Source organism: Pongo abelii, chromosome 9 (genome assembly GCF_028885655.2).
Source record: "Pongo abelii isolate AG06213 chromosome 9, NHGRI_mPonAbe1-v2.0_pri, whole genome shotgun sequence".
NCBI lineage: Eukaryota > Metazoa > Chordata > Mammalia > Primates > Hominidae > Pongo > Pongo abelii.
The window spans coordinates 56,448,300-56,472,650 of NC_071994.2; the positions used below are offsets into that span (position 1 = coordinate 56,448,300).

A 24,351-nucleotide genomic window follows, 5' to 3' on the forward strand; every position below is an offset into this window, starting at 1 on the left:
AATGAATAGACTAATTTCTAAATATATGCCATTATATATTCTTCTCTATTTTCTTGCATTCCAGGTCTCCTTAACTAGATCTTCTCTACTAGAGTAGAAACCAGGTTTTCTGTATTACCCACAGCCATTACAAATCCACAGTCTTTCATACCTTGCCCTGTCAGACTACACACACATGGAACAGGGCATCATAAAGTCCAGAGGGAGAAGGGATCTAGTATCTACTTCTCCATATTTATTTTGTTTAGCAGTCAAGATCTGAGGTTTGAGATTTTTCGCACTTGTCTTTCATGGTGCCTGCTTGGCTCTCTTGCAAGTGTACTTTCCTTCCTTTCATTTCTTTTTTTTTTTTTTTTTCTTTTTGAGACAGTCTCGCTCTTTCGCCTAGGCTGGAGTGCAGTGGCGCTATCTCGGCTCACGGCAAGCTCCACCTCCCGGGTTCATACCATTCTCCTGCCTCAGCCTCCCAAGTAGCTGGGACTACAGGCGCCCGCCACCATGACCGGCTAATTTTTTGTATTTTTAGTAGAGACGGGGTTTCACCGTATTAGCCAGGATGGTCTCAATCTCCTGACCTCGTGATATACCCACCTTGGCCTCCCAAAGTGCTGGGATTACAGGCGTGAGCCACCGCGCCTGGCCTCTAAAGCTTTTTAATAAACTTTCACTCCTGCTTTAAAACTTGCCTCGGTCTCTCCTTCTGCCTTATGCCCCTCAGATAAATTTTTCTTCTGAGGACACAAGAATTGAGGTTGCTGTAGACCCATATGGATTTGCCACCAGTAACATTTTGGTGGCATGTAACTTGGATACCCTCCACTGCCAACATACTTTGGTGCCTTGTGACTCAGATAATTTCTACTGCTAATATACTTTGGTGCTGTGTAACTCAGATATGTTCCCTAGTGGTAAGAGACCTCTATGCCTCACCTTCTTTGGCTAAAGGCATTCAACCCCTGTACACAGTTTTCTTCTCCCCCCTCCTTTTTTTTTTTTTTTTTTTTTTGAAATGGGGTTTCACTCTTGTTGCCCAGGCTGGTGTGCAATGGTGCAATCTTGGCTCACTACAACCTCAGCCTCCTGAGTTCAAGTGATTCTCCTGCCTCAGCCTCCCGAGTAGCTGGGATTACAGGCATGCACCACCACACCCGGGTAATTTTTGTATTTTTAGTGGAGACAGGGTTTCACCATGTTGGTCAGCTGGTCTTGAACTCCTGACCTCAGGTGATCCTCCCTTCTTGGCCTCCCAAAGTGCTGGGATAACAGGCATGAGCCACGGTGCCCAGCCTCTTCTCCCTTTCTCAAAAAAAAAAAAAAAATCTGAAGTTTTTCTATTACAATGAAAAATGATCAGATGACTCTCCTATCAATCATCCTCAGGCTCTATTAGAAACCTACTAGGGATATAAAAGAAGACAGCCTCACATGGCAACAAAAAAGTTTTTTTAAAACCATTCCTATTGAAAAAAAGTCCAAAAGAGAAACCCAGCAAATACAGTTTCAAAACACACTTAGACAAGGAGAATAAATGTATATGTGTCAAGGGACGGCCACTCACCATGCACAATCCTTTTTCTTCCTTACAGCAGCCCGGGAAAATAGATTATTACACACATTTTACAGACAAGTAAATTGAGGTTCCAAGACATTGAAGAGCTGGTGTCACAAAGCTAGAACTGGACCTCCAGCCTTCATCAGCCTGACTCTGAAACCTGTGCTCTTTCTAATATAATAGCAACTGTTTCACATGCTTCTCTTCTGCTTTGGGAAGCTCTCCTCTGCATTCATTGAGAAGTATCTCAAGATCTACCTCCTACTTTGGGCATTTGTATAATCCTCATACCAAAGAGGCATTCACACCCAACCCCACAAGGCCAATAGGGCAAGGTAGGGTTGTGAAGCTGAGACTTGCCTTGACACTCAATCCTTGGAAAATGCGAACCTATACCTTTTCTCCAGCATACAGAACACCTTTGAATGAACCCATATCTCTCACAGACATGTACATCACCTTGCTTTCTCTGGGCTGACCCAGAACAGCCAGATTGTAATGACAACACCCCCACAAAATGATCAGGGTCCATCACCACACTTTGAGGCTGAGAACAAACAACCATTAAAGACAGAAGTGTTGATCCTTACAACTGCCAAAAGTCTGCATAGAAAGAGCCTCTGTTCCAGCCAAACTGGTCTGTTCACTGCTCCCACTCCCAAAATTGCATTTCTCTATATTTCTTCACCTCTGGGACTGTGCACACTGTTCCTTCTGTTTGATATAACACCCTTCTTCCCTTACCCGCTAGAATTCTGCCCGTGCTTCAAGAGCACTCTCTCTGTGTGATCTTCCTCAACCACTAACCTAATGCATTTAATTCAGTGAACTTAACACATTTACGTAATTTTGAAATTAGCTCCATACTTCACTGTAACACCAATCTACTATTTCTTTATTATTGGCTCTTTTTTATTCTTCAGCTTTTTGTGTGGTTATGCCTTGTTTCCCTCATTGCCAAACTCCACCATACATGCTTAGAAGATTTTGTTCCTTTGATTTCTCCACAAAACCTTGCATGGCACCTAGAACAGAGTAGGTGCTTCATAAATATTTTCAGTGGACTAATACAGAGGAACCCAGTATTAAAAATTAAAATTGTTTAGGTTACCTAATGATTATTAATTTGAATTCAATGATAGAGTGATCTTTGTTAAACTTATAACCCATTGCCTAGGGGACTTTAGTACAAGTTTTTAACATGGCATTGAAGCTTTGCAATGATCTGGCTTCTACCTACCTCTATAATACCAGCCCTCATCGCCCACCCCAAACTCTCATCCCTTCCCCATACACACTTTTATGTTCCAACCACTTACCTACCCATGTGTTGCTTCTTAAAATCATAGCAACCTCTTTCTGAAATGTTATTCTTCCATCCCTTACTCCTTCACATTCAGCATGTAAAATACTCACTTTTTTTCCTTATACAACTATCATCTTTTCCAAAGCCTTTCTTGGCTACCACAACACTTAGCAGAATGACTACTCTTACCTTTATTTCCTGATTACAACTTTCTGGCATTGCATCTTCAATACTTTATTATATTTATTTGTCTATCTTCCCTACTAGCTTATGTGATCTTTGCAATGAAAATCATACACTGTTCACCTTAATATTCCCAGTGTCAAGTATAATCCCCACATAAACACACTGTAAATGTTTATTGAAGGTTGTTAAACATAACTAATTAACTGGCTTGATGACTAAATATGACAGAATGTGATTTTATTCAAAGTCTACCAGAAGCCAGGTGAGAAAGATACTCATGATTGGTCCTTGGAGAGCAAACAAGAAAGCCAGTTTGACCAAAGTAAATTCTTAATGCAAAGTAAATTCATGAATGTGTTCAACAGAAATGAGGCCTCAGTTAGATGAAAGTTTTCACGGGGCTACAAACTCTAAATCCCAAGACATTTTGTATAACCCATTAACTCTAAGGAGATTTTCAAAAGCAGAAAGAGCTTTCTTACCTGTGCTCCAGTCCTCGAATGGACAGCATCACTCCTGAAGTGGATGGCTTCTGCTGTACAGTGGCCAAAAAGGTGAATTCACTCTTGTTCCGGAACAGCTGAATTAATTTCTCACTCACATGAGGAGCTGCATGGATCTCTCTTTCTATGTCTAGGAATCAAGAAGAAAAGCAGGAGGAAACAGGAGAGAAGAAGGAGAGGAGAAGAGGAAGGTGAAGGAGAAGGATAGAGAAGAAATACAGGAGAAAGAGGAGAGGGGAGATGAGAAGGAAGAGGAGAAAAGATCCATGGTTAAAAATGTCATGTCCAAAGAATCCAGATTGTATTTTTCATTTTCCTCTTCTGTCAATAGTTTTCATTTTCAGGCACCATTCCCCACTCCCTACAGCTGCATTCATTCAATGCAAATCCTGGAAATGCTATCTCTGTCACCATGCCTACTTGTCACTTTGACAAGTTCACAATTGGCCAGACAGTGATTTTCTGGCAGGAATTTTGACAGGATGCTGAGCAATTCAGTTTGCTGCAAACAGATTAGGTTGCTGTAAATAAGGTGAGAGGTAGTCGGATAAATGTGGTCCTAAATTCAGAGAATCTTGGGATAATAAGACCCAAATGCCACTCAGCATCCTCCAATTTCACTTTTTCCATGGACACAGCTTCCTTCTCCCCACAATGTATATAAGAAACCTGTCCTTGCCTTGTACCTAGCAGATATTTACTAGCACTAACAATGTCAGACAACTCTGCCTTTGCTTAAAGAATAAATACAAGGCATGCTCATGCTCCACACTCGTGGCTGGAATTTCTCCATAAGCATGCAATGGATGACTTTCCTCATGAAATATTTATTGAAGTTGAGGCCGATTCAGCAGGCCTAGAGGTGTGTGATTCCAGCTAATCCTGCTCCTAGACAAAAATGTTTCTTTCTCCAACATCAGCATAATGAGAGACATCCATCACTTCATACCCAGACTCACCCTTGTCATGATAAACTGGGTGTTTTCTCATTATTTTACACTACATTTTTCTGGCATCAGAAAGGGGCACTAAGGGAGCAAAGTTAGAGATTATTCAGAGGATGATAAATGAACATTAGAAGTGTGTTTGGTGGCCTCCTCTCACATCCTGACCATCTCCTCTGACTGCAAGATAACTACTTGGTTATTTCTCCAGGACTACAAGGGAAGCCCTTGAAAAACATAGAACTTCAAAGGCTGCACTGCCCAAGCAATATCACAGACTGGTATATGGACCTTGAAGAATCTCATCCTAAAGAATGGCTTCTGAATAAGATATCCTTCAATTCTTGACCTCGGGCCTTAGTCCTCTCATCTGCAAAATGAGGGGGTGGACTAGCTGATCTCTTAGAACCTTCCCACCTTAGCCTTCTATAATTTTTTGAATTGCTGCTTCAATTTTATAACACAGAAAAGAACAGCACAGTCTTTCCCACCTGTAAGTATCTAGGCTATGAATGGCAGAAAGCAATGTTTGTCCTCCACCATGGAGACACCCAACCCAGGCAGATCAGTCTACCAGTAGAAAATCTACCTGCACAATAGTAGCAAGGCCTTCACTACTTAATTCTTAAGTGGTATGCTGTCAGCTTTTATCAAGCGTTGAGATAAGAGATAGCCACTTGAAAAATGCTTCGATACCTTCTACAAAATCCCAGCCAAAGACATTCCAGATGACATTTAAAACCTATTAAATGTGTGAGCAAATCACTCTGTAAACTAGAGAGTATTAGAAAATGTTTGTTAATATTATTTTTATTATCATTATTATTATCATTATTATTATTATTTTTTGAGATAAGGGTCTCACTCTGTCACCAGGTTGAAGTGCAGTGGCATGATCTCGGCTCACTGCAGCCTCCACCTCCTGGGCTCAAGCGATCTCCCACTTCAGCTTCCCAAGTAGTTGGGACCACAGGTGTGTGCCACCATGCCCGCCTTTTTTTTTTTTTTTAATTTTTTTAATTTTTTTTATTTTTGGTAGAGACAGGGTTTCCCCATGTTTCCCAGGCTGGTCTTGAACTCCTGAGCTCAGGGGATCCACCCACCTTGGCCTTCCAAAGTGCTGGGATTACAAGTGTGAGCCACTGCACCCTATTATCATTACTTCTAAGCAAAGATCATCTTAATAAATTCACCTACAAGTAATGCCAAAAAAAATTCAACTCTTAAAATTAAGTTATATGTTTACTTTTTACTTTTTTCTTCTTTACTCATCAATTAGAAATCAACTGATTGGTAGCAGATGCCTGAATTTCAGGATTGTAAAGCTTGGGCCCAAAGAAAAGAGAGCCATAAGTGATCAGCAATGCCTGCTGGAGGAAATGGATATGAATATCCTATCAGCTATGGGTATCGTCATCTCTCACTCAGTTCTCCCTGAGTGATATCATCCAACCCCATGGCCAATGGCCTCCAACTTTATATCTGCAGCCCTAACCTCTCCCTTAAGCAGTAAATTCAAATGTTCACCTTCAAGCATTTCAAATTGTAATGTGCCTACAGTGAAGCCTGTTCTCTTCCCGCCACTCTCAATTTTCTCACAGAGGTCCCAGTCTTAGTAAACGGTCACACCCTGTTCCTCAAGTCAAAAAACTAGAAATTGCCCTTGATTTTTCCCTTTTCTCCACTCTCCATATCCAGTCTAAAAACAAGTCAAGTGGGCTCCCATGTCTGGAATCTGTCCACTTCTTCCCAATTTCACTCTTAAAACTCTTGCCCAAGCCACTATCATTGCTCCCTAGGGCACTTCCAATGATCTCCTTCCCGCTTCCATACTGCCTTCTTTTCACCATTCTTCACACTGTAGTTAACGTGCTCTTTTTAAACTCTAAGTCCAAGTCATTTCAGCCTCCTGCTTAAAATCCTCCAATGGCTTCCCATTGCTCATAGGATAAAATCCAGTCCCTTCAGCATGCCTGCAAAGTTGCACACAAACTGATTCTTGCCTGCCTCTCCCACCCCATTCACACTCTTCTCCTTGGTTGCTAGAGGAGCACACCAGGCCCACTCCCACCTCAGATCTTCATGCTTGTCCCTCTGCCCGCAGTGCTCTTCTCTCTCCTTTTCACGTCCCTGATTCCTTCTCCTTCAGCTTTCACTGTAAATGCAATCTTCTGGCCTCTCCAAGGCAGACTCTGCATTAATGTCTCTCTAATGCTCCAGTCTGGGTATTTTCTTCATTTGACTTGTCATAATATATGTATTGTAATCCATTTATTATTTGCTGATATCATTTATCACAGTCTTGTTTCAAGTTTGTTACCTCATATTATTTCCTTTCTTTTCCCACTAGACTGTAAGTTCCATGAGGGCAGGCATACTTATTTATCCATTTTTTATCCACAGTTCTTAGTGCCTGGCACAAAACAGGCATCCAATAAAGGTTTACTGAATTAATTAATGTATTTTCCATTTATTTTTCTCATTTATATTGTTACTTCAAAAGTAACCACATATATTATGGTCAGAAAATAATACATCTTTTGGAAAACCAGGAGATAAATGGGTCCTTCTCAAATGCTCATGGCCATGAAAATTTATTTTAATGATGTTTGGTGCTAAAGAAGTCCCACTTCTTTGCAGGACACCCCCACTTAACAGTCTGATCTAGTCCTACCAAACTTCTGCTCACTCAGTCCTCCAAGAAAATGGAACATTTCTTATGCTGACTTTTCTTATTTCTTTTTATAAATGATTGGCACACTGAAGTAAAGAGACCCCATTAGCACTCACTAGAGTGAAATGTAAGAAACATCTGTTTTGATACATTGAGGCTTTATGTGCATTCTCACTTTCAGAGAAGCCCTTTCAAGTAAATTTTGACCATGATTCAGATGTTAAAAAAAACACCAACAAAATAATTGTATTTCTTACAATATGCAGGCAGAAACACTGGACAGGTTTCAAAGGACTGAGATCACTTTGAGTTTTGCAGATGACTAGCTGTGTGACTTTGGATAAAGTACCTTACCTCTCTGAACCTCACACTCTACATCTGAAAATTAAGACCACTAAATTCCATGATCTCCAAGTTCTTTCCTAGTCTTGACATTTCATTTCAGTTAATCACTTGATCCTGCTCATAACTGCATAGCAAAAGACAGCACTGAGAGCAAATTCCATTTATTAAGAAACCTAGATTCTACAATTTTTCTCCTCTGCTGATTTTCCAAATTAACATAAAACATAAAGTTGTCAACTATTAAAAATAGTGATATGTCAGCTACTTTGCAGCAGCCTGCTTTTTCCTGGAGTTAAAAGAGCAACCAATGAAACCCAATTAATGGGAACCTATAGTGAATATTGTACTTCCATATTCAGCCACTACAATATGTATTTGCTGTATTACTTAAGAATATTCAATTCTGCTAGAGATAACAAGAAAAACAAATGGGACAGATAAAGCCCATAATAAGTGCTAAATTTAGAGAGCAAGTTAGAAACCTGTGAAACATGCTAAACATAGATTGAATACGTGGAACATAAGTGTGTTGAACACAGATAAAAAGGATTGAATAAGAGTGTTACTTACAAGTACAATGGGATGGGAGGACCAAGTCATAATGTGCATATCATGCCACCTTCAGAATGACAGTCATGTCATCCCTAAACCAACACCCATCATTGACATCCATTTCATCTCCATTCTGGCCCCACATGTACTATCCTTGAGAAATGCTAATGAAACCCATCACTGCTCACCAAATTAACTGGTGAATTACAGTTGTAGCCAGGATTACTTGCTTCTGAGTATTTCCAATAGAGGAAGCATGTGGGCTCCGGAAACCTCCCATTTGCTGAGCCCCCTCTCTTTTCATTAACCTCAGCTCCCGTCCTCATAATCACACCATCATCAAAGAAGCTGATGCAGCAGAGAGAGAGAGAAAAAAACAGAATATATGAGCAATGAATAACACAGGAACTGGGTGGGCTGGTGCTTCCCGCTGCTCACACTCAATCCTACATGTGTTAACCTACTCCATCTCTTTCCCCTGCTTCCTCCTAGATATTTTAAACATGATTCAAGTATTTGAATTTAGTCTGTCCGTGAGGCTTTCCATTTTGTAACCCTGGGTGTGTCCTTGGAGGCTACCATTGCATAAAGGTAGTTTCGCATACAACAACCACTTAAAGTGAATATTTCACATTTTTAAAACGGGGAAAAATGGCGTTCCAAATACTCAGGTTTTGCATGTTCTAGTTAAGAAGTGCTAACACAGCAGCAAGAGTTAAGTGCTTTTTCTTTCCCAGGATAAAACGGCTCTACCTAGTCATTTTTAAAGAAAGACTAAAAATGCTAATATGATGATTAAACATCAGCAAAAAAAAAAAAAAAAAAAAAAAAGTGCTGGGTGAAGGGAGGAGATTGGAGAAGGAAAGAAATTAAATGAGGTGATCACACACTCTTCTCTGCCTCAAATAGAAGCAACTTCATTTCCCTCTTCCCTGATGTATAGAGTGAGGATGGTGGTGAATTTCATTGTCAACAAGCATATACCTTGCTTCCCCTATGCCAGGCACTGTGGTTGGCACTGGGGAAATAAAAGTAAAAATACAGTTTCTGCCCTAGAGGATAGACACATAAGCAAGACAGTTTCCTTATGACAATAGTTGCAGAATAGAGCAGTGCACAAAAAAACAGAGGAGGCCCATAGAGATTGGGGATAACATCATGGAGGAGGTATCATTTAACCTGACTCTAAAAACATGAATAAGCATTTACTAGGCAGGAGAGAGGTAGAAGAGGGCACTCACTGCAGCAGCATTGTATGGCTGTGAACTCACATGTTTTACATTATCCTGGCATTTTTCTTTTTCTGCAAGTGTATCTCTTACCACAAGTTCAGCAGAGAAAGCATCTACTTAACCTAATATTGGAGCAAATTCTCAGGCCCCTGATTGGCCAAGGGGTACCACATTAGCACAAAGCAGACCAAGAGGCAAAATCCCCACCAGCTCACAGCTAAGAATCAACAAATCAAGGTGGGAAAAGCAGCAGCAGCCAGAAACATATAAACACAAATGCACCAAGGCAGCCCGCCTGAGCCTTGACTGGTAGAGAATGCAGGCAACATTTCAGTAGTTACACTGAGAACCTCAAAATACAGCAAACTCCTGATATAGACAGGCCACATCCTTCTAGCCTGAGTGCCACATAAGCTCATGGTAAGAATGGCCCCAAAAGGTAAAGCAACATTTCTTAATTTGAAATGACAGTTGGCTTTTCATTTCTGAATGTAGAGGAAATTTGTCAATTCAGAACTGCCAACCATCAGTGAGGCAATTTCTGGTTTTGGAGGATGGGAGGCATGTGTCCCACTATTTGGTCTTGTGACCCTTCTTTAAGGATGTCAGATGTTATTGATCCAAGCAACTTTCAAAAAAACAGAAATCACTAGAAGACTCCCAGTTAATGTGTAAGGGATTTTCATCTCCACCAACAAGTTCACAATAATATTCCATTAAACCTCCATTCGTTCCAGAAGCCGGAATGAGAGAAATCAAATGAGGCTAATGCCCTGCACATGTCATCGCACTTACAATAGCTTTAGAAGACATTATTATTATTATTCCTACTTTACAGATGACCAAACTAAAGCTTACAGAATTTAAATAATGTTCTAAAGGACACTGGGCTAGAAGGCTTGGTGCTGAGATTGCAACCCAGCAGGCTGGTTCCATGAGCTACACTCTTAACTGTGCTACACCTGCTATTCTCCAATATGTGTGATCTCAGTGCTTGATATAAATCAAGGGTAAATCACCATGATATACCCAGTGCCTGGCACTTTTGTGTTCACTCAGGAAATATTTATTGAATAAATGAATGAACAATCTATTTGTACATCCCTTATGAGGTAAATACCAACACATCTCCATTTTACAGGTGAAGGAACTGAGGCACAGAGAGGTTTCATGACTTGCCCAAGGTCACATAATGAGTGGAGACAAAGCTGACTCTTGCCCCAGCAGAGTCGACTGTGACATTCCATGGCATTCAACTGATGCTTCTGCTTACTTTTCATCCTCCTCCCTTTCCTCTTCCCCACAGCCCACACTCCCACATTCCAGCACCACAAGCCTCACATCCCTTCTTCCCAGGGCCATGTTCCTCCCCATTTTGATACACTCCCATCTGCAGCAACCTCTGTCTTCTCTCCCTCTTTTTCTGATAACAGGTTAATTGTTACTCTTCAGGCCAGTTTTCTCTGACCACCCCAGGCAGCTCAGGTTCCTGTCTTTATTTATCTTCATTGTACTTATCACAATTGTCAGAGATTATGTATATAATCATTTACATGTGTAATCATTTTATTAAGTGCTATATATATATATATATATATAATTTTATTTTATTTTTATTTATTTTTTTGAGACAGGATCTCACTCTGTCACCCAGGCTGTTGCCCAGGCTGGATCATGGTGTGATCTTGGCTCACTGCAACCTCCACCTCGCGGGTTCAAGTGAATCTCCTGCCTCAGCCTCCCGAGTAGCTGGGACTACAGGCGCCCACCACCATACCTGGCTAATTTTTGTATTTTTGGTAGAAGATGGGGTTTCGCCATGTTGCTCAGGCTGGTCTCGAACTCCTGGGCTCAAGTGATCTACCCACCTTGGCCTCCCAAAGTGCCGGGATTACAAGCATGAGCCACGGCCCCCGGCCAAGTGCTATATTTATTCCCCACCGGACTGTAAGTTCCATGAAGAATTGCCTACCACTATGGACACTACACCTAGCACAGTGCCTGGTACATGGTTAAGCCTCAAATCTTTGTCACATTAATAAATTATATCTTGGCTCCAAAGTCTGGAACACAATATAAGAAAAAAGGTTTACCAAATACACGCAAATATAACCCAAACCTGTTGAGAAAAAGTACATTCAAGTAATGAGCTGCCTAAGGAATAATAAAGCCAGTTCAATGTCCCCAACTCCTCCATTAGGGGACTAAACCTAAGGCATCCTGTGACACATGGTATTAACCAATTTTTTGTAATTACTATGCCATTTGATCAAAAGAGATTCTGGTACCCCCATAATTTTGCTAATTAGATAGGTACTATAAGACAGATGAGCTCTTCTTAAAAACATTTGACAATACTAGTAAGGAAAATCAATGCATCCCCTATTGCTAAGAAATTAACAACGTGTAGCCACTCCTTTTTAGGCTGCCTCTCCACACTGCCACCCACCAGCAATCAAGTCCCTTTATCCCCATCCCCCTCATCCCCATACCTCCCACCGCATCTCAGTGAGAAACACAGGAATAAAGAGAGAGTTAAAGTATGAATGCCAGCTCCATCTGAATCACAAGACAGGAGAACAAAAAGCAAAAGAGTGGTGAGAAGACTTTTATAATACAATTAACAGTGCATTATATAGTCAAGAAGCTATCCAACAGTAGAGAATGGCTAAGTAAATTAGGATATATACACCCCATGGAAAATTATGTATGGTAATATAATGATATGAAAGGCATTGAAATAACATAGGAAATGTCCAGCCAATACTCTGAAACAGGTATACAATAGTACATACAGCATCATTTCAAGTCTATGGTAACATAAAATTTATTTCGTATGCATAGCAGATAGATAGGCATGGCCTTCAATTTTGTCAGCAATTGGGAGCTAACATGGGTGAAATTTTTCTTCTTTCCACATGTCTGAATTTTCCAAATCTTCTCTGAGAGTTATTGTAAGAAAAAAAAAATGTTTATGCTAAAATATATGAGCTCATCATAGAAATGGGAGAAACAAGGACATCCTACAAAAGAAGAAAATAAGCACCAATCACCTTGCTTTCAGTCCCACAATTGTGTATCCTTAAATCAGTGAGGACAACAGGGTTTCTTTTTTTTTTTTTTTTTTTTGGCAATAACTGACCAGCAACCCTCCTCAGGTGCCATTTTAATACACACTGATTGTCAAGAGTCTGAGAACCCCAAGGGTGTACTCATCACATAGTGTACAAAACTCTAAGCACCAAAGGTTGCTGGGTGCAAGCAAGAACATCAGTTCCAGCAAGAGATGCTCTCGATGTTCTTATAAAGACATGAGGGCAGTCCTTGCCCTGCCCTCTGCTAACCACCCATCCACTCATTTATTCATTTATTCATTCATTCTTAACTTTGAAAACCTTTACTGAGCACTCCCTGAACCAGCACTGTGGACAAAAAGCTAAGACACACCTTCTATTCATGAGGAGCTAAAAATCTAGTAATAAAGACACAAACAAAAGTGAATGGATCCTGCTCAGCTTTTCAGTTCAGAGATATAAGAAAAGTAGAGCCAGGCACGGTAGCATACGCCTGTAATCTCAGCTACTCAGGAAGCTGAGACGGAGGATAACTTGAGCCCAGGAATTCTAGTCTATCCTGAGGAACATAGTAAGGAAAGACCCTATCTCTAAGAAGAAAGAAAGAAAAAGAAAAGAAAGAGAAGTAGGAAGGGAGAGAGAGAAAGAAAGGAGAGAGAGGAGAGAAGGAAAGAAAAAAAGAAAGGAGAGGAAGGGAGGGTGGACAAAAGGAAGGGAGGGAAAGAAAGAAAGGAGGGAGAGAAGAGAAGAGAAGAGGGGAGGAGGGAGGAAAGGAAGGAAGGAAGGGAAGGAGGGAGGGAGGGGGGATGGGAGAGGAGGGGAGGGGGAGGGAGGGAGGAAGGAAAGGAGGGAGTAAGGAAGGGAGAGAGGAAGGAAGGGAGGGAGGGAGGGAGGGAGGGAAGGGGATGGGAGGGGAGGGGAGGGAGGAAAAAAGGAACGGAGGGAAAGAAAGGAGAGAGAGAAGAGAAGCAAGAGAGAGGAGAAAAAAGGTCACGTTTAGGTCATGTCATCATAGGTCTGAAATCACCTGGAGCAGGACCAGAGCATGAGTCCCTCATCAGGGACTTAATCTCCCAGGTAAGAGACAATGTAGGGTAGTGGTTAAGAGCTCAGGCTCTGAAGCCTTACTGTTTGGTTAAGATTCCAGCTTCAAGCTGGGCGTGGTGGCTCACGCATGTAATCCCAGCACTTTGGGAGGCTGAGGCAGGCAGATCACTTAAGGTCAGGAGTTCAAGACCAGCCTGGCCAACATGGCAAAACCCCATCTCTACTAAAAATACAAAAATTAGTCAGGCCTGATGGCATGGGCCTGTAATCCCAGCACTTGGGAGGCTAAGGCAGGAGAATCGCTTGAACGTGGGAGGAGGAAGTTGTAGTGAGCCAAGATGGCGCCACTGCACTCCAGCCTGGGCGACAGAGAGCCAGACTCCATCTTTAAAAAAAAAAAGAAAAAAAAATCCAGTCTCACATCTTATCAGGTATATAACCTTGGATAAGTTAATCTCTCTGCGCCTCAGCTTCCTCATTTTTACAAATGAGAATAAAACCACATCTACCCACGGGGATAGTATAAAGATTAAATCAATAAGTACATGTTAAACTCTCAAAACTGTCTTCCACATAAGAAGCACATGACAACTGTTAGCTTATTTGGTATACAGCCAGGACAGGCCCTGGGTCCTGTAGGATGGGTGGGGTACCAAGCTATGGCAGCAGCCACCATGCCAAAAGAACCTTGGTGCTACAGCTGGGGCTGAAGTAAAGGTCACACTGATGGTTGGTTATGGCTGTGGCCCAGCAGGAGGGCATTGAGCAGGTGAGCAGGGGTTGCCAGCCAGGGTCGGAGGCATGATTAGTGGTCAGTTCTAACTCTTCTCTGTTAAAACAAAAATTGAAAATTGGGCAGAGACTATGGGACTTCCAGCCACTCCAATCTAAGTCCAGGCCAGCCAATTTCCAAACAGTTCTGAATTTTTTATTTTTGCTAGATGTCAAGCTAAGGACTTTATATATGCTAATTTAATCCTCATAGCAGCCTAGTGGTGTCAGCATTGCTATCTCCATTTTACAGATGAGATACGAAAAGTTAAAACGTGTTCTACTAAGTAGTCTAGCTTGAATTCAAACCCAGATCTGTCTAAAGCCAACCATAACGCACCACTGTCCCTCAGCACCATCTATTGGCTCAGACAAACCAGTGTTTGAATCCCAGCTCTGCCAAGTACCTGCTGTAAGACCTTAGGTAGCTGTTTTCCTTCCTTCATCCTTGAGTTGCCTCATCTGTAACACTCACCTTCCAGGGTTCAGGAATGAATGAATGAATGAATGAATGAATGAAAAGTGCCTAATATTTAGGTAATAGGCACTTTATGACATTTCTGAGATGCTTTAAAAAAATGCCCAGATATCTAGACATTAAAGTCAGGGCTTTAACATTTTCTAAGCATATTCATATACATGATAATATTTCAAATTCATAAAACCAATTAAATGGGCATTAATAGCCTCACTTTAAAAATGAAGAATCTGTGGTTTATAGAAAATAAGTGACTCATCCAAGATCTCATCTCTAGCAAGTAGCAGAGATGTGTCTCTGACTCCAACTTTGTAGCTTATTGTGTATATTTCTGTTTGGCTTCCCTAGTCCCCAACACGAGAGCATCATTACACTTCTCTACTCCAATGCTATGCCTCCCCTACGTAGCAACACTCCTCCTCCCAGAGCCTAAACTACTCCGTATATTAAGGGTGTCATCTCTAGCCTGCTTTGGTGGGCTGATCTAATTATAATTCTTTCCCTTTTGTGCACAGTCCTAATTCTCAGGCATGAAAGAGACATTTTTAAATGCTGTATTGGCCCTGACCTTGCCACATCTACTCAGATTCAATAGTAAACAGTAGGGCATCATGTTCAACTGCCAAGCTCTGTAATTTATGATTATTCATTATAAATCACTTTTACACATTACTTCAAATGCTGTTTTTCAAGAATAAAAATCTGCCTGCATTGAAATGCACAGTGATTTTAATATGCAAACCTCCTACAGAGATGATGTCTCATTTTAATTATTGTTTCGGTTTAATGGGTTTTCATTAAATTAGAGGATGGAGCAATTACTAGGGTGAACAGCTAATGTTTCAAAGGTAAGCTCCTGTGGCTCCGTGGGCAAAAAGACAGTTGTGGCATAGAGAAGCAGAAAGACACACTCTTCTGAATAAGCTTGTATTCAGCCTGACAGAAAACAGCACCGGAAAGATTTTTCCCCAGCTTCAAAATACAGCTGGCATCCCCTCTCTGTGATACGCAAACAGCTCTAAGAGTATCTTTAGAACTTAGAGGTATCTTGAGGTATCTTAATCATATGACTTTTCTATCAGGAATCTAGGCTTCCCCATCATCAGACTAGAAAGTGCTCTTAAAAGTCCACACCCTGCAAGGCGATATGTCAAACCACAGGAAAATACTCCTGATGAAACTGTCTTCATTCTCACACACAAGTAGTTTAGTTGGTTTAGTGGATTAATGTCTGACTTCCTACCCCTGGGAAATTGGTCCAACTTCAGCATAGGATGCAATGACCAAAATCTTTTTAATTAGCAAACTGTCAGAGGCTCAATGAGAAATGACTTTGGTGGCCTCAGCAATATTTCACCCCAGAAACTGCACAGATTTGACACTCAGGGACCAACAGGGCAGCATTATCTCAGATAGAGGCAAAGGAGTTAATGAGAAGTAGGAAAGGAGTGGAGAGTGAGAAGTAAAGTTGGCTTTATTGGGGTCCCAGAGGTCAGTGGTGAGGGACATGACTCAGTACTTGGGGAGGGGGACCCTCTGCATTGCAGAAGCCTGCACTTGGGGAAATGGAGGGGGCTTAGTAAGCTTCAAATATGTAATTTCTTCTCTCCAATTGAGCCAAAGGAGAGAGCCAGGGGAAGCTAGAGGGGTCTTTCCAGAAACAACTGTGCAGGTTGTTTCTGGAAAGACCCCTCTGTCCAGTGCAGATCTGGCTACAATGTGTGCCAAATAAATAGTACAGGAGCCTCTCACCTTGCTATCGGAAGGAGGGGAAAAATTCTTTTCCACAGCAGCCAGGAGTCATGAAGCAATGTCAGTCCCTGGTGAACCAGCAAGAACTAAGTGATGAATAGGTACCCTCATGCTCACCACCACCCCACCCTCCCAGCTGGTATTTTTGACAGGAATAATTCGGAGCTTCTCAATATAATGCTTTCTTTTCAGCTCCTTTATTTCCACTGTCCTAAAAAGCACATCATCAGCTCTTAGATCACATACATTAATCTAATTACATGCCTTGTTAGCTAATTAGTTCCAGAGTCACTGCTAAGGAGGTCTCCCTCACTATTTATCTATCTATGTTGGCCACAGGGTGTTTGTGCATTCAGGTTCCTGGGGAAACTATGCAATTATCAGCCTTCAACCTTGCGCTCAGGAAGCACAGTGAGGCTTTCTGGACAGGAAACAGGTCACCTGAAACTCCAAGCTTTGAACAGAAGCTCCAAGAAATGTGTGCATCTGTCCAGAAAAGGGGCTATGGATGTGGTGGATTTTTTTCCTTTGGCAGACTTGCTGTTTTGCTTTGAAAACGGACCTCCTCTTTAGAGATGTTATTCTGACTGTATTAAACATTAATATCCCCCCTTAAAATGAATCACCAGAAATGCCACTTGCTCCTTGAGCTCACGGCCTGTTGCTATCTGGCTGCAGGATCTTTCTCAACCAATTTCCCACTTCAAACCCTTCCAAACAAGAGCCATAACTGAGGGCTAAAATTATAATCCTCATTTACTGAAGCTTTTTTAAAAGAAATGAAAATGTCAATTTGGGGGAAAATTGGTCTTTGATCATTGTTGCAAATAATTTGGCTCTTGCATGTCCTAGGGTAAGAACATTGAATCTGTTTCAATAAATTATTCCTTCAGTGTATTAAATAGAGCCTTTGTGATAATTCATTTCAAAGGATGCCTGGTAGGCTCCCAAGCAGTCTTTTCTACTTGGGTGTCATCTAACTTAGACAACAGATATCTTTTCAGTTCCCTGAACTACCCATACCAAGAGTAGTTGTAAGTTCATCCTTGTGCATTCCCAATTAGAGTACTTGTCAGATCTCAGAGCGCAAGACATGGGAAGGGTCTGAAGCACAGCCAGGCACAAGTGGGGGTCTCCATGGGGACAACATCTCAACCCTTCTCCCTCCCAGAGTTCCAGCCACCTCCGTGCCTATCCATGCCCTGCGCATCTCTCAAGGCCCAACCCAATTCCTCTAACTCCATGAAGCTCTAGCACCCCAGCTGAAGGTGATTTTCCTCCTCTAATCCAAAATTCAATCACTCACCCATTCAAAGATGTATTTGTGGAGTATGTTCTCTGTGCCAGGCTCTGTACTGTGGTGATTAAGATGGACTCAGTCTGGAGAGAAATATCTGGCCAGTGTTTTTAGCTGCACTGACCAATACCACCCACTCTTACAAATCTTATTCTCTACATTGTGCCAAAGTCAATGGCCAGATGGTGGCCTGACCACTAAGTGAGCCCCTGGCAACATCCCAAACAGTCATGCTCTCCCTCCTTTTGAAACCTTCTGCCCTTTTGACACTACATTCTTCTTGTTGTCCTCCTACCTCCGGGGCTGTCTAGAGGCTCCTTCATTGTGCACTCCTCTGCCTGCTGTCTTATTTGACAGAGTGCCTCAAAGAACATTCATCTATCAGCAAGCCCTGAGCTCCATTTCCACTGTGACCCCCAATCCTCTTAACTAGAATATTGCATCAGCCCCTCACTGTCAGCTTGCCTCCACTTGTCTCTCCTCCCCTCCCCTCCCGTCCCCTCTCCTCATTTCCCCTTTCCTCTCACTCTTTGTCATTTTCTCTCTCCCATGTAGCAATCAGAAAATCAGGAAGATCCTTTTCAAACTTAAATCACATTACCTCAATCCCTTACTTAAAGTCCTCAAGGAGCTGCTTTATTAGTTTCTTATGGCTGTTGTAACAAATTACTGCAAACCTAGAGGCTTAAGGCAACACAATTTTATTATATTATAGTTCTGGAGGTCAGATGTCTGAAACAGGTTTCACAGTACAAAAACCAAGATGGGGGCACAGCCATACTCCTTCTGGAAGCTCTAGGGGAGACTGTTTCCTTGCCTTTTTTAGCTTCCCTTGGGTCGTGTCTTCCTCCATCTTCAACACAAGCAGCATAGAATCTTATGATCTCTCTCTGGTTCTATCTTCACATCACTTTTCTATCCGATCCTCATGCCTTTCTCTTATGAGAACCCTTGTGATTACACAGGCCCCACCTGGAATCCAGGATAATCTTCTCACCTCAAGACTCTTAATTTAATCACATCTGCAAAGTCCCTTTTAACATTTGAAGTAATATAGTCACAGGTTATGGAGATTAGAACGTGGCCATCATTGGGGAGGAGGGCAGCATTATCCAGCTCTCCACACTGCCCATTATGATTTGAATAAAACTCTAACTCCTTGCCACGGCCTGAAAGGCCCTGGCTATGCTCTCTGGCCTCCTTTGGTACCTTCACCCACATGGGACATCCTTGTGCCCTTTAAACTTGTTTGATCTAAGGGGTCTTTTGGCTGGCTGTTTCAAGAACAAAGGCTCTGGAGCACAACAGCCTGGATTCAACTCTCAGCTTACTGGACCTATTCATAACCTTGGCCAAGTGATTTAACCTCTATTTTCCTTTCTGTGCCTCTGTTTTCCTTTCTGTGGCTCATAATACCTATCTCCTTTGTACAATTGTTATAAGGATTGAATGAGCTCATGAATATAAAGAATTTAGAATAGTACCTAGCATATGAAGTGTTCATCATTAATAATGTGAGTGATTATTAATAATAATATTATCTTTGCATGGCTGGCTCCTTCATTTAGGCATCAGCTCAAACGTCACCTCTGTGGGGAAGCCTTCCCCAATGTAAAGTCAACTCTCCCCCTAAGTCTCTCTCTCTCTCTCTTTCTCTCTCCAGTATAGCTCTTATATTTCCTTCATAGTATATATTACAATCTAAAGTTACTCATTTATTAGTATACTTGTTTATTGTGATTGGCCATTGGCCATCTTTGCTAGAATATAGGCTTCATGTAGACAGAGACTGTCTTTTCTCTGCTGCATCCTTAACACTCAGAACAGTGCCCATCACATGATGTGCAATAAATATTTGTTGAGGGCATGAATGAATGAATGAATATGATATATTGCTGGTTCTCTCTTCACTGTACCTAGGCCAATAGCCCCTCAAGGACAGGGTGTCTGTCATACTCTTACATAATCAAGACCCAGTGAGAGGTGAAGCCAGCTAGACTTCCTGGGTTGAGTGGGGACTTGGAGAACTTTTCTGTCTAGCTAAAGGATTGTAAATGCACCAATCAGCACTCTGTAAAAATGCACCAATCAGCGCTCTGTGTCTAGCTAAAGGATTGTGAATGCACCAATCAGCACTCTGTAAAAACGTCCCAATCAGTGCTCTGTGTCTAGCTAAAGGATTGTAAACACACCAATCAGCACTCTGTAAAATGGACCAATGAGCACTCTGTAAAATGAACTAATCAGCAGGCCGTGGGTGGAGACAAATAAGGAAATAAAAGCTGGCCACCCCAGCCAGCAGTAGCAACACACTCAGGTCCTCTTCCACGCTGTGGAAGCTTTGTTCTTTCGCTCTTCACAATAAATCTTGCTGCTGCTCACTCTTTGGGTCCGTGCCACCTTTAAGAGATGTAACACTCACCATGAAGGTCCACAGCTTCATTCTTGAAGTCAGCAGGACCAAGAACCCACCAGAAGGAACCAACTCCAGACACACCAGGACAGTGGCTGGCACACAGCAGCATAACAGACTATTGTGATTGATCAATATGTCAATAGCAGCTGTGCCCAGTGGCTCACACCTGTAATCTCAGCAGTCTGGGAGGCCAAGGCAGGCAGATCACTTGAGGCCAGGAGTTCAAGACCAGCCTGGCCAACATAGTGAAACCCCATCTTTACTAAAAATACAAAAAATTAACTGGGCGTGGTGGTGCACACCTGTAATCCCAGCTACTTGGGAGGCTGAGGCAGTTGAATCACTTGAACCCAGGAGGCAGAGGCAGCAGTAAGCCAAGATCATCCCACTGCACTTCAGCCTGGGCAACAAAATGAGGCTCTGTCTGAAACAAAAAACAATAAATATGTCAATAGGAAATAGGATTTAAAGCCTCCTTTAAAGGTAAGTGCTCAAAATAAGAAACGATTTTTCTCCATCCAGTCAAAGATTGAGAGAGAAGGGATGCCAAAGTCACATGTTGACAAAAGAGAGATTCAAAGCAGGACCCCAGGAAGTTGCTCTCTCAACCTTGCCCTGTCCCCAGTACACACTAGAGGGTTTAGATAGTTCTTTAATCATGGTGAGATCTTCTGTTTAAATGAAATACCAAAAAGGATGCTGTGGCTAAATTATACATAAAATATGTGGCTAAAAGCCAGTTGGTGGGGAAAACCTTGCCACATCCTGAATGCCAACCACCTTGTGTCTCTCCTTTCCAATAAAACAAGCAGCTCATGCCCAGTCAGATGAGGACCTTCCTCTTTGAGGCACTACCTGGCTGCACTCTCTGCTTTCACACTGTCTGCAGTTTAGAGTAGAAATGACATGACTTCACATGAAAATAGTTGCTCCTCTCACTGCCAGAAAGTGCTGCACTATTACTGCCATCCAGCCCAGTGTTTGGGCTTTGACAGGGGGCCCAGGGAAGGGTCATTCTTGACATCAATCCTGAAGTATGGAGACGTCTACCTACACCTTCCTCACTCCCTTGAATAGCTTAGGTGCAGCTTCCTTGTGCTTACAGCTCCTGGTACTTGTGTCACAACTGATTACATATGCCATCGCCTTGTTCAAAACCCTTCAATGATCCCAATTGCCTCTAAGACAAAATCCAATCCTCCTAAAATATGGAGTTATTATTTAATGGATATAACATTTCAGTTTTGCAAAATAAAAAAGTTCTGGAGAGCTGTTTTACACCATGAATATACTTAACACTGCTGGAATGCACACTTGGAAATGGTAACAGTGGTCAATTTTATGTTGTGTGTTTTTTTATCCACAATTAAAAATGCAAATTTAATAAAAATTGAATCCCCTTAATATGACCAACAAACCTCTACACTATGGACTCCTATAGACCTCACCAGGCCCAACTCCCACCTCTTCCCTCCTTCTTGGCCTCCTTCTTCGCCCTTCTTTAGGTTCCACCAACTAATAAACAAGCTCCTTCCTGCCTTAGGGTCTCCAGTCAGGCCATTATTTTGCCTGAAACACACTTTGGCCTACTCCATACCTGGTTACCTGCCATTCATCACTCAGGCTTCAGCTGAAATGTCATTTCCCTAGACCCCAGCCCCCAGCTGAAGTAGGCCTCCTGGTCTACATTAATTACCATACCACAGCTTTTCCTTCTTTGGGCTCAACCTAGTGGGAGACTGCATGGAAGCTCACCACTGTGCTGTGGTGTCTGGTGCCACACATAGCACAAAGAGCAGGTACTGAAGGACATTGGAGAAATGGATGGATGGATGACTGGTAATCCATTGGTAATCCTTGGCAATCCCTTCTGAACCTGTATGAACCTAGAAAGTTAAGCCTTTCTGAAGCTATCTGTACATTGTCCCTAAACCCACCATGCAAGTACAATGCCTACAGTATATACTAGCATTAGAATTTCTCCTGTATCTGCCTCATTTTATTTTTTTTTTAAACAGAGACAGGGTCTTGCTCTGTCACCCAGGCTAGAGTGCAATAGCATGTTCATAGCTCACTGTAGCCTTGACCTCCTGGGCTCAAGCAATCCTCCTACCTCAGCCTCTGAAGTAGCTGGGACTACGGTCATCTGTCATCCTGCCTGGCTAATTTTTTAAATTTTGTAGAGACATCTTGCTATGTTGCTTAGTCTGGTGTTGAACCCCTGGCCTCAAGTAATCCTCCTGCCTTGGCTTCCCAAAGTGCTGGGATTACAGGCGTCAGTCATCCTTCCCAGCCCTCATTCCAATTAAACAGCAGCCCCCAGTTCTCATTCCTTGATTGGAGATTTTGGTCAACAAGATCAACAAATACCTGACTCTCATGTGTAGTTTCCTTCCCCTCAGCCTTTTGTGAACACAGACTCAACATCTCACCTTTTACTCCTCCCAACTCCCTCCAGCTGAGCAGTTCTCAGGACTCACTGTGCATCAGAATCACGTGGGTAACATTTTTTAAATGTGATTTCCAGTCTGCACCCTGAGAGACTCAAAAAAAAAAAAAAAAAGGGGTCTGGGATGTAGGCCAGGTGTCAATATTTATTTATTTGTTTCAAATAAACATGATGGGCAGTCACAGCTGAGAACTGTTGTCCCAGCCTCAGGTCTTGGTGTCTTGGTGACTGTCCTGGCTCCAGGTCAAAAGTAGCATACTGACCAGCCTCAGGCCAGATGCAGCCTCAGGATGTTGGTGTAGCTCCCAGTGTTACCCACCCAACCCACCATATTTCAAGTCCATGGTGCCATAGATTATAAAATACACCATCATTTGACATACCCTAAGAAATAAACAGAAAGCTGTTCATTATAAGAGACACCATAATTGTAACACATATACAATTTATTAAATAATTATACCAATTGCCTGTAAGGCAAAATCCAATCCTACCCTAAAATATAGAGTTATTATTTAATGGATATAGCATTTCAGTTTGCAAAATAAAAAAGTTCTGGATAGCTGTTACGTGAATAAGTGTATGTGCCTTGGAATCAGTGAAATACAGTATAAAAATTGAAACATTTCATATAAAAATTCAAATCTCCACTAAAAAAATTAGATGACCTGGCAACACAGAGCCCGTATTCCCACAGGTAACAGTGCAGTGAATGCAGAGTTGAAGAAACGCAGCTCATGGCACAATGTTGCCAGTTGGCTGCATTCTCTTGCCAGTGCACATCACTCAGCTGTTACCTGGCTGGCCCCCTATGCACCTGGGATTGAAGCCCCTCCCCAGCACATCTCTAACTTATGCTAATACTACACACACTCACCCAGGCCCCACACAAACCCCCTCCATTCCTGCCCTTCCAGGTTCTTCTCAGCCCCTCTAGGTTCTCCAGCCTCACCCTGGTGTTTCTCAGCTGGCCTGCCAGGGCCTGAGTTACAGGTGTCACTGTAGTATGAGTCCCTCAGCCCTCAGGGTGGCTCAGCAGAGCACTTTTGGCATAAAAACAGTCCCTTCTCTTTCCTTCCATGTAATGTACAAATACAGCCATTTTCCTTACATGCTGTGATATGAAAAAGGTCACAGAACGCGGCCCAGTGTTGAAGTAGAATTGGGGATCAGAAGATCTGGGATGCACCATCAGTCCTGCCACTTAGTATCCGGGTGATATTTAATACTCCAACACTAATATCTGGGTGGTCATTTAATCCTTCTGAATCTTGGTGTCTCCTTCATAAAGTGGTGACTAATGAGAATAATTCTTCTATCCCAGAATCCACACAACAAATATTAATACATGTGATCATGCACATGACCAGTTTTGAAAATGTCACTCTCACTTTCCTCCGTGCCTGAGTGCCAGGGTAGGACAACCCCATGCAGGCTGGGTACATGCGGTGGCTACAGTGGGAGGGCTTGCTCTTACCACCCTTCTCAAATAGCTTACAACCCAGCAGTGAGAATGGGTGGATAGACCCCAGCATGACAAAGATAAACCCTGAGTAAATAAATACCTCATGCTGAATCCCCAGGGAGGAGAGAGGCCATGAGCATACGGATGGTGTGGGTGATAGGTGTCTCTGGGTAAGTTAGTCAATAAATGAGGAGTCACTAAGCCCTGCATCCACAGAGAAAGCCATGGAACAACAGTTGGCCTTTTTTGTCTTTCCAGTAAGGTTGGCATATCTTTTTTTAAAGTCTTTCGGCTTACTTTTAAAAATT

At 42.2% G+C, this 24,351-nt stretch overlaps 1 protein-coding gene across 7 annotated transcripts in view; it reads right to left on the reverse strand.

The window, feature by feature from the left end:
* The window catches only part of LOC129048673 (protein kinase C-binding protein NELL1-like), a 462,277-nt gene that overhangs the window by 343,295 nt on the left and 94,631 nt on the right, over positions 1–24,351 (reverse strand). For all 7 annotated transcript variants that reach the window (XR_008511202.1, XR_008511203.1, XM_054524597.2 and 4 more), the window contains exon 3: positions 3,527–3,677. Coding sequence is in view for 5 of the 7 variants with exons in the window: in XM_054524597.2 (XP_054380572.1) it covers positions 3,527–3,677 (151 nt within the window). In the remaining 2 variants the exon portion in view is untranslated. The remainder of the gene's footprint in view (positions 1–3,526; positions 3,678–24,351) is intronic.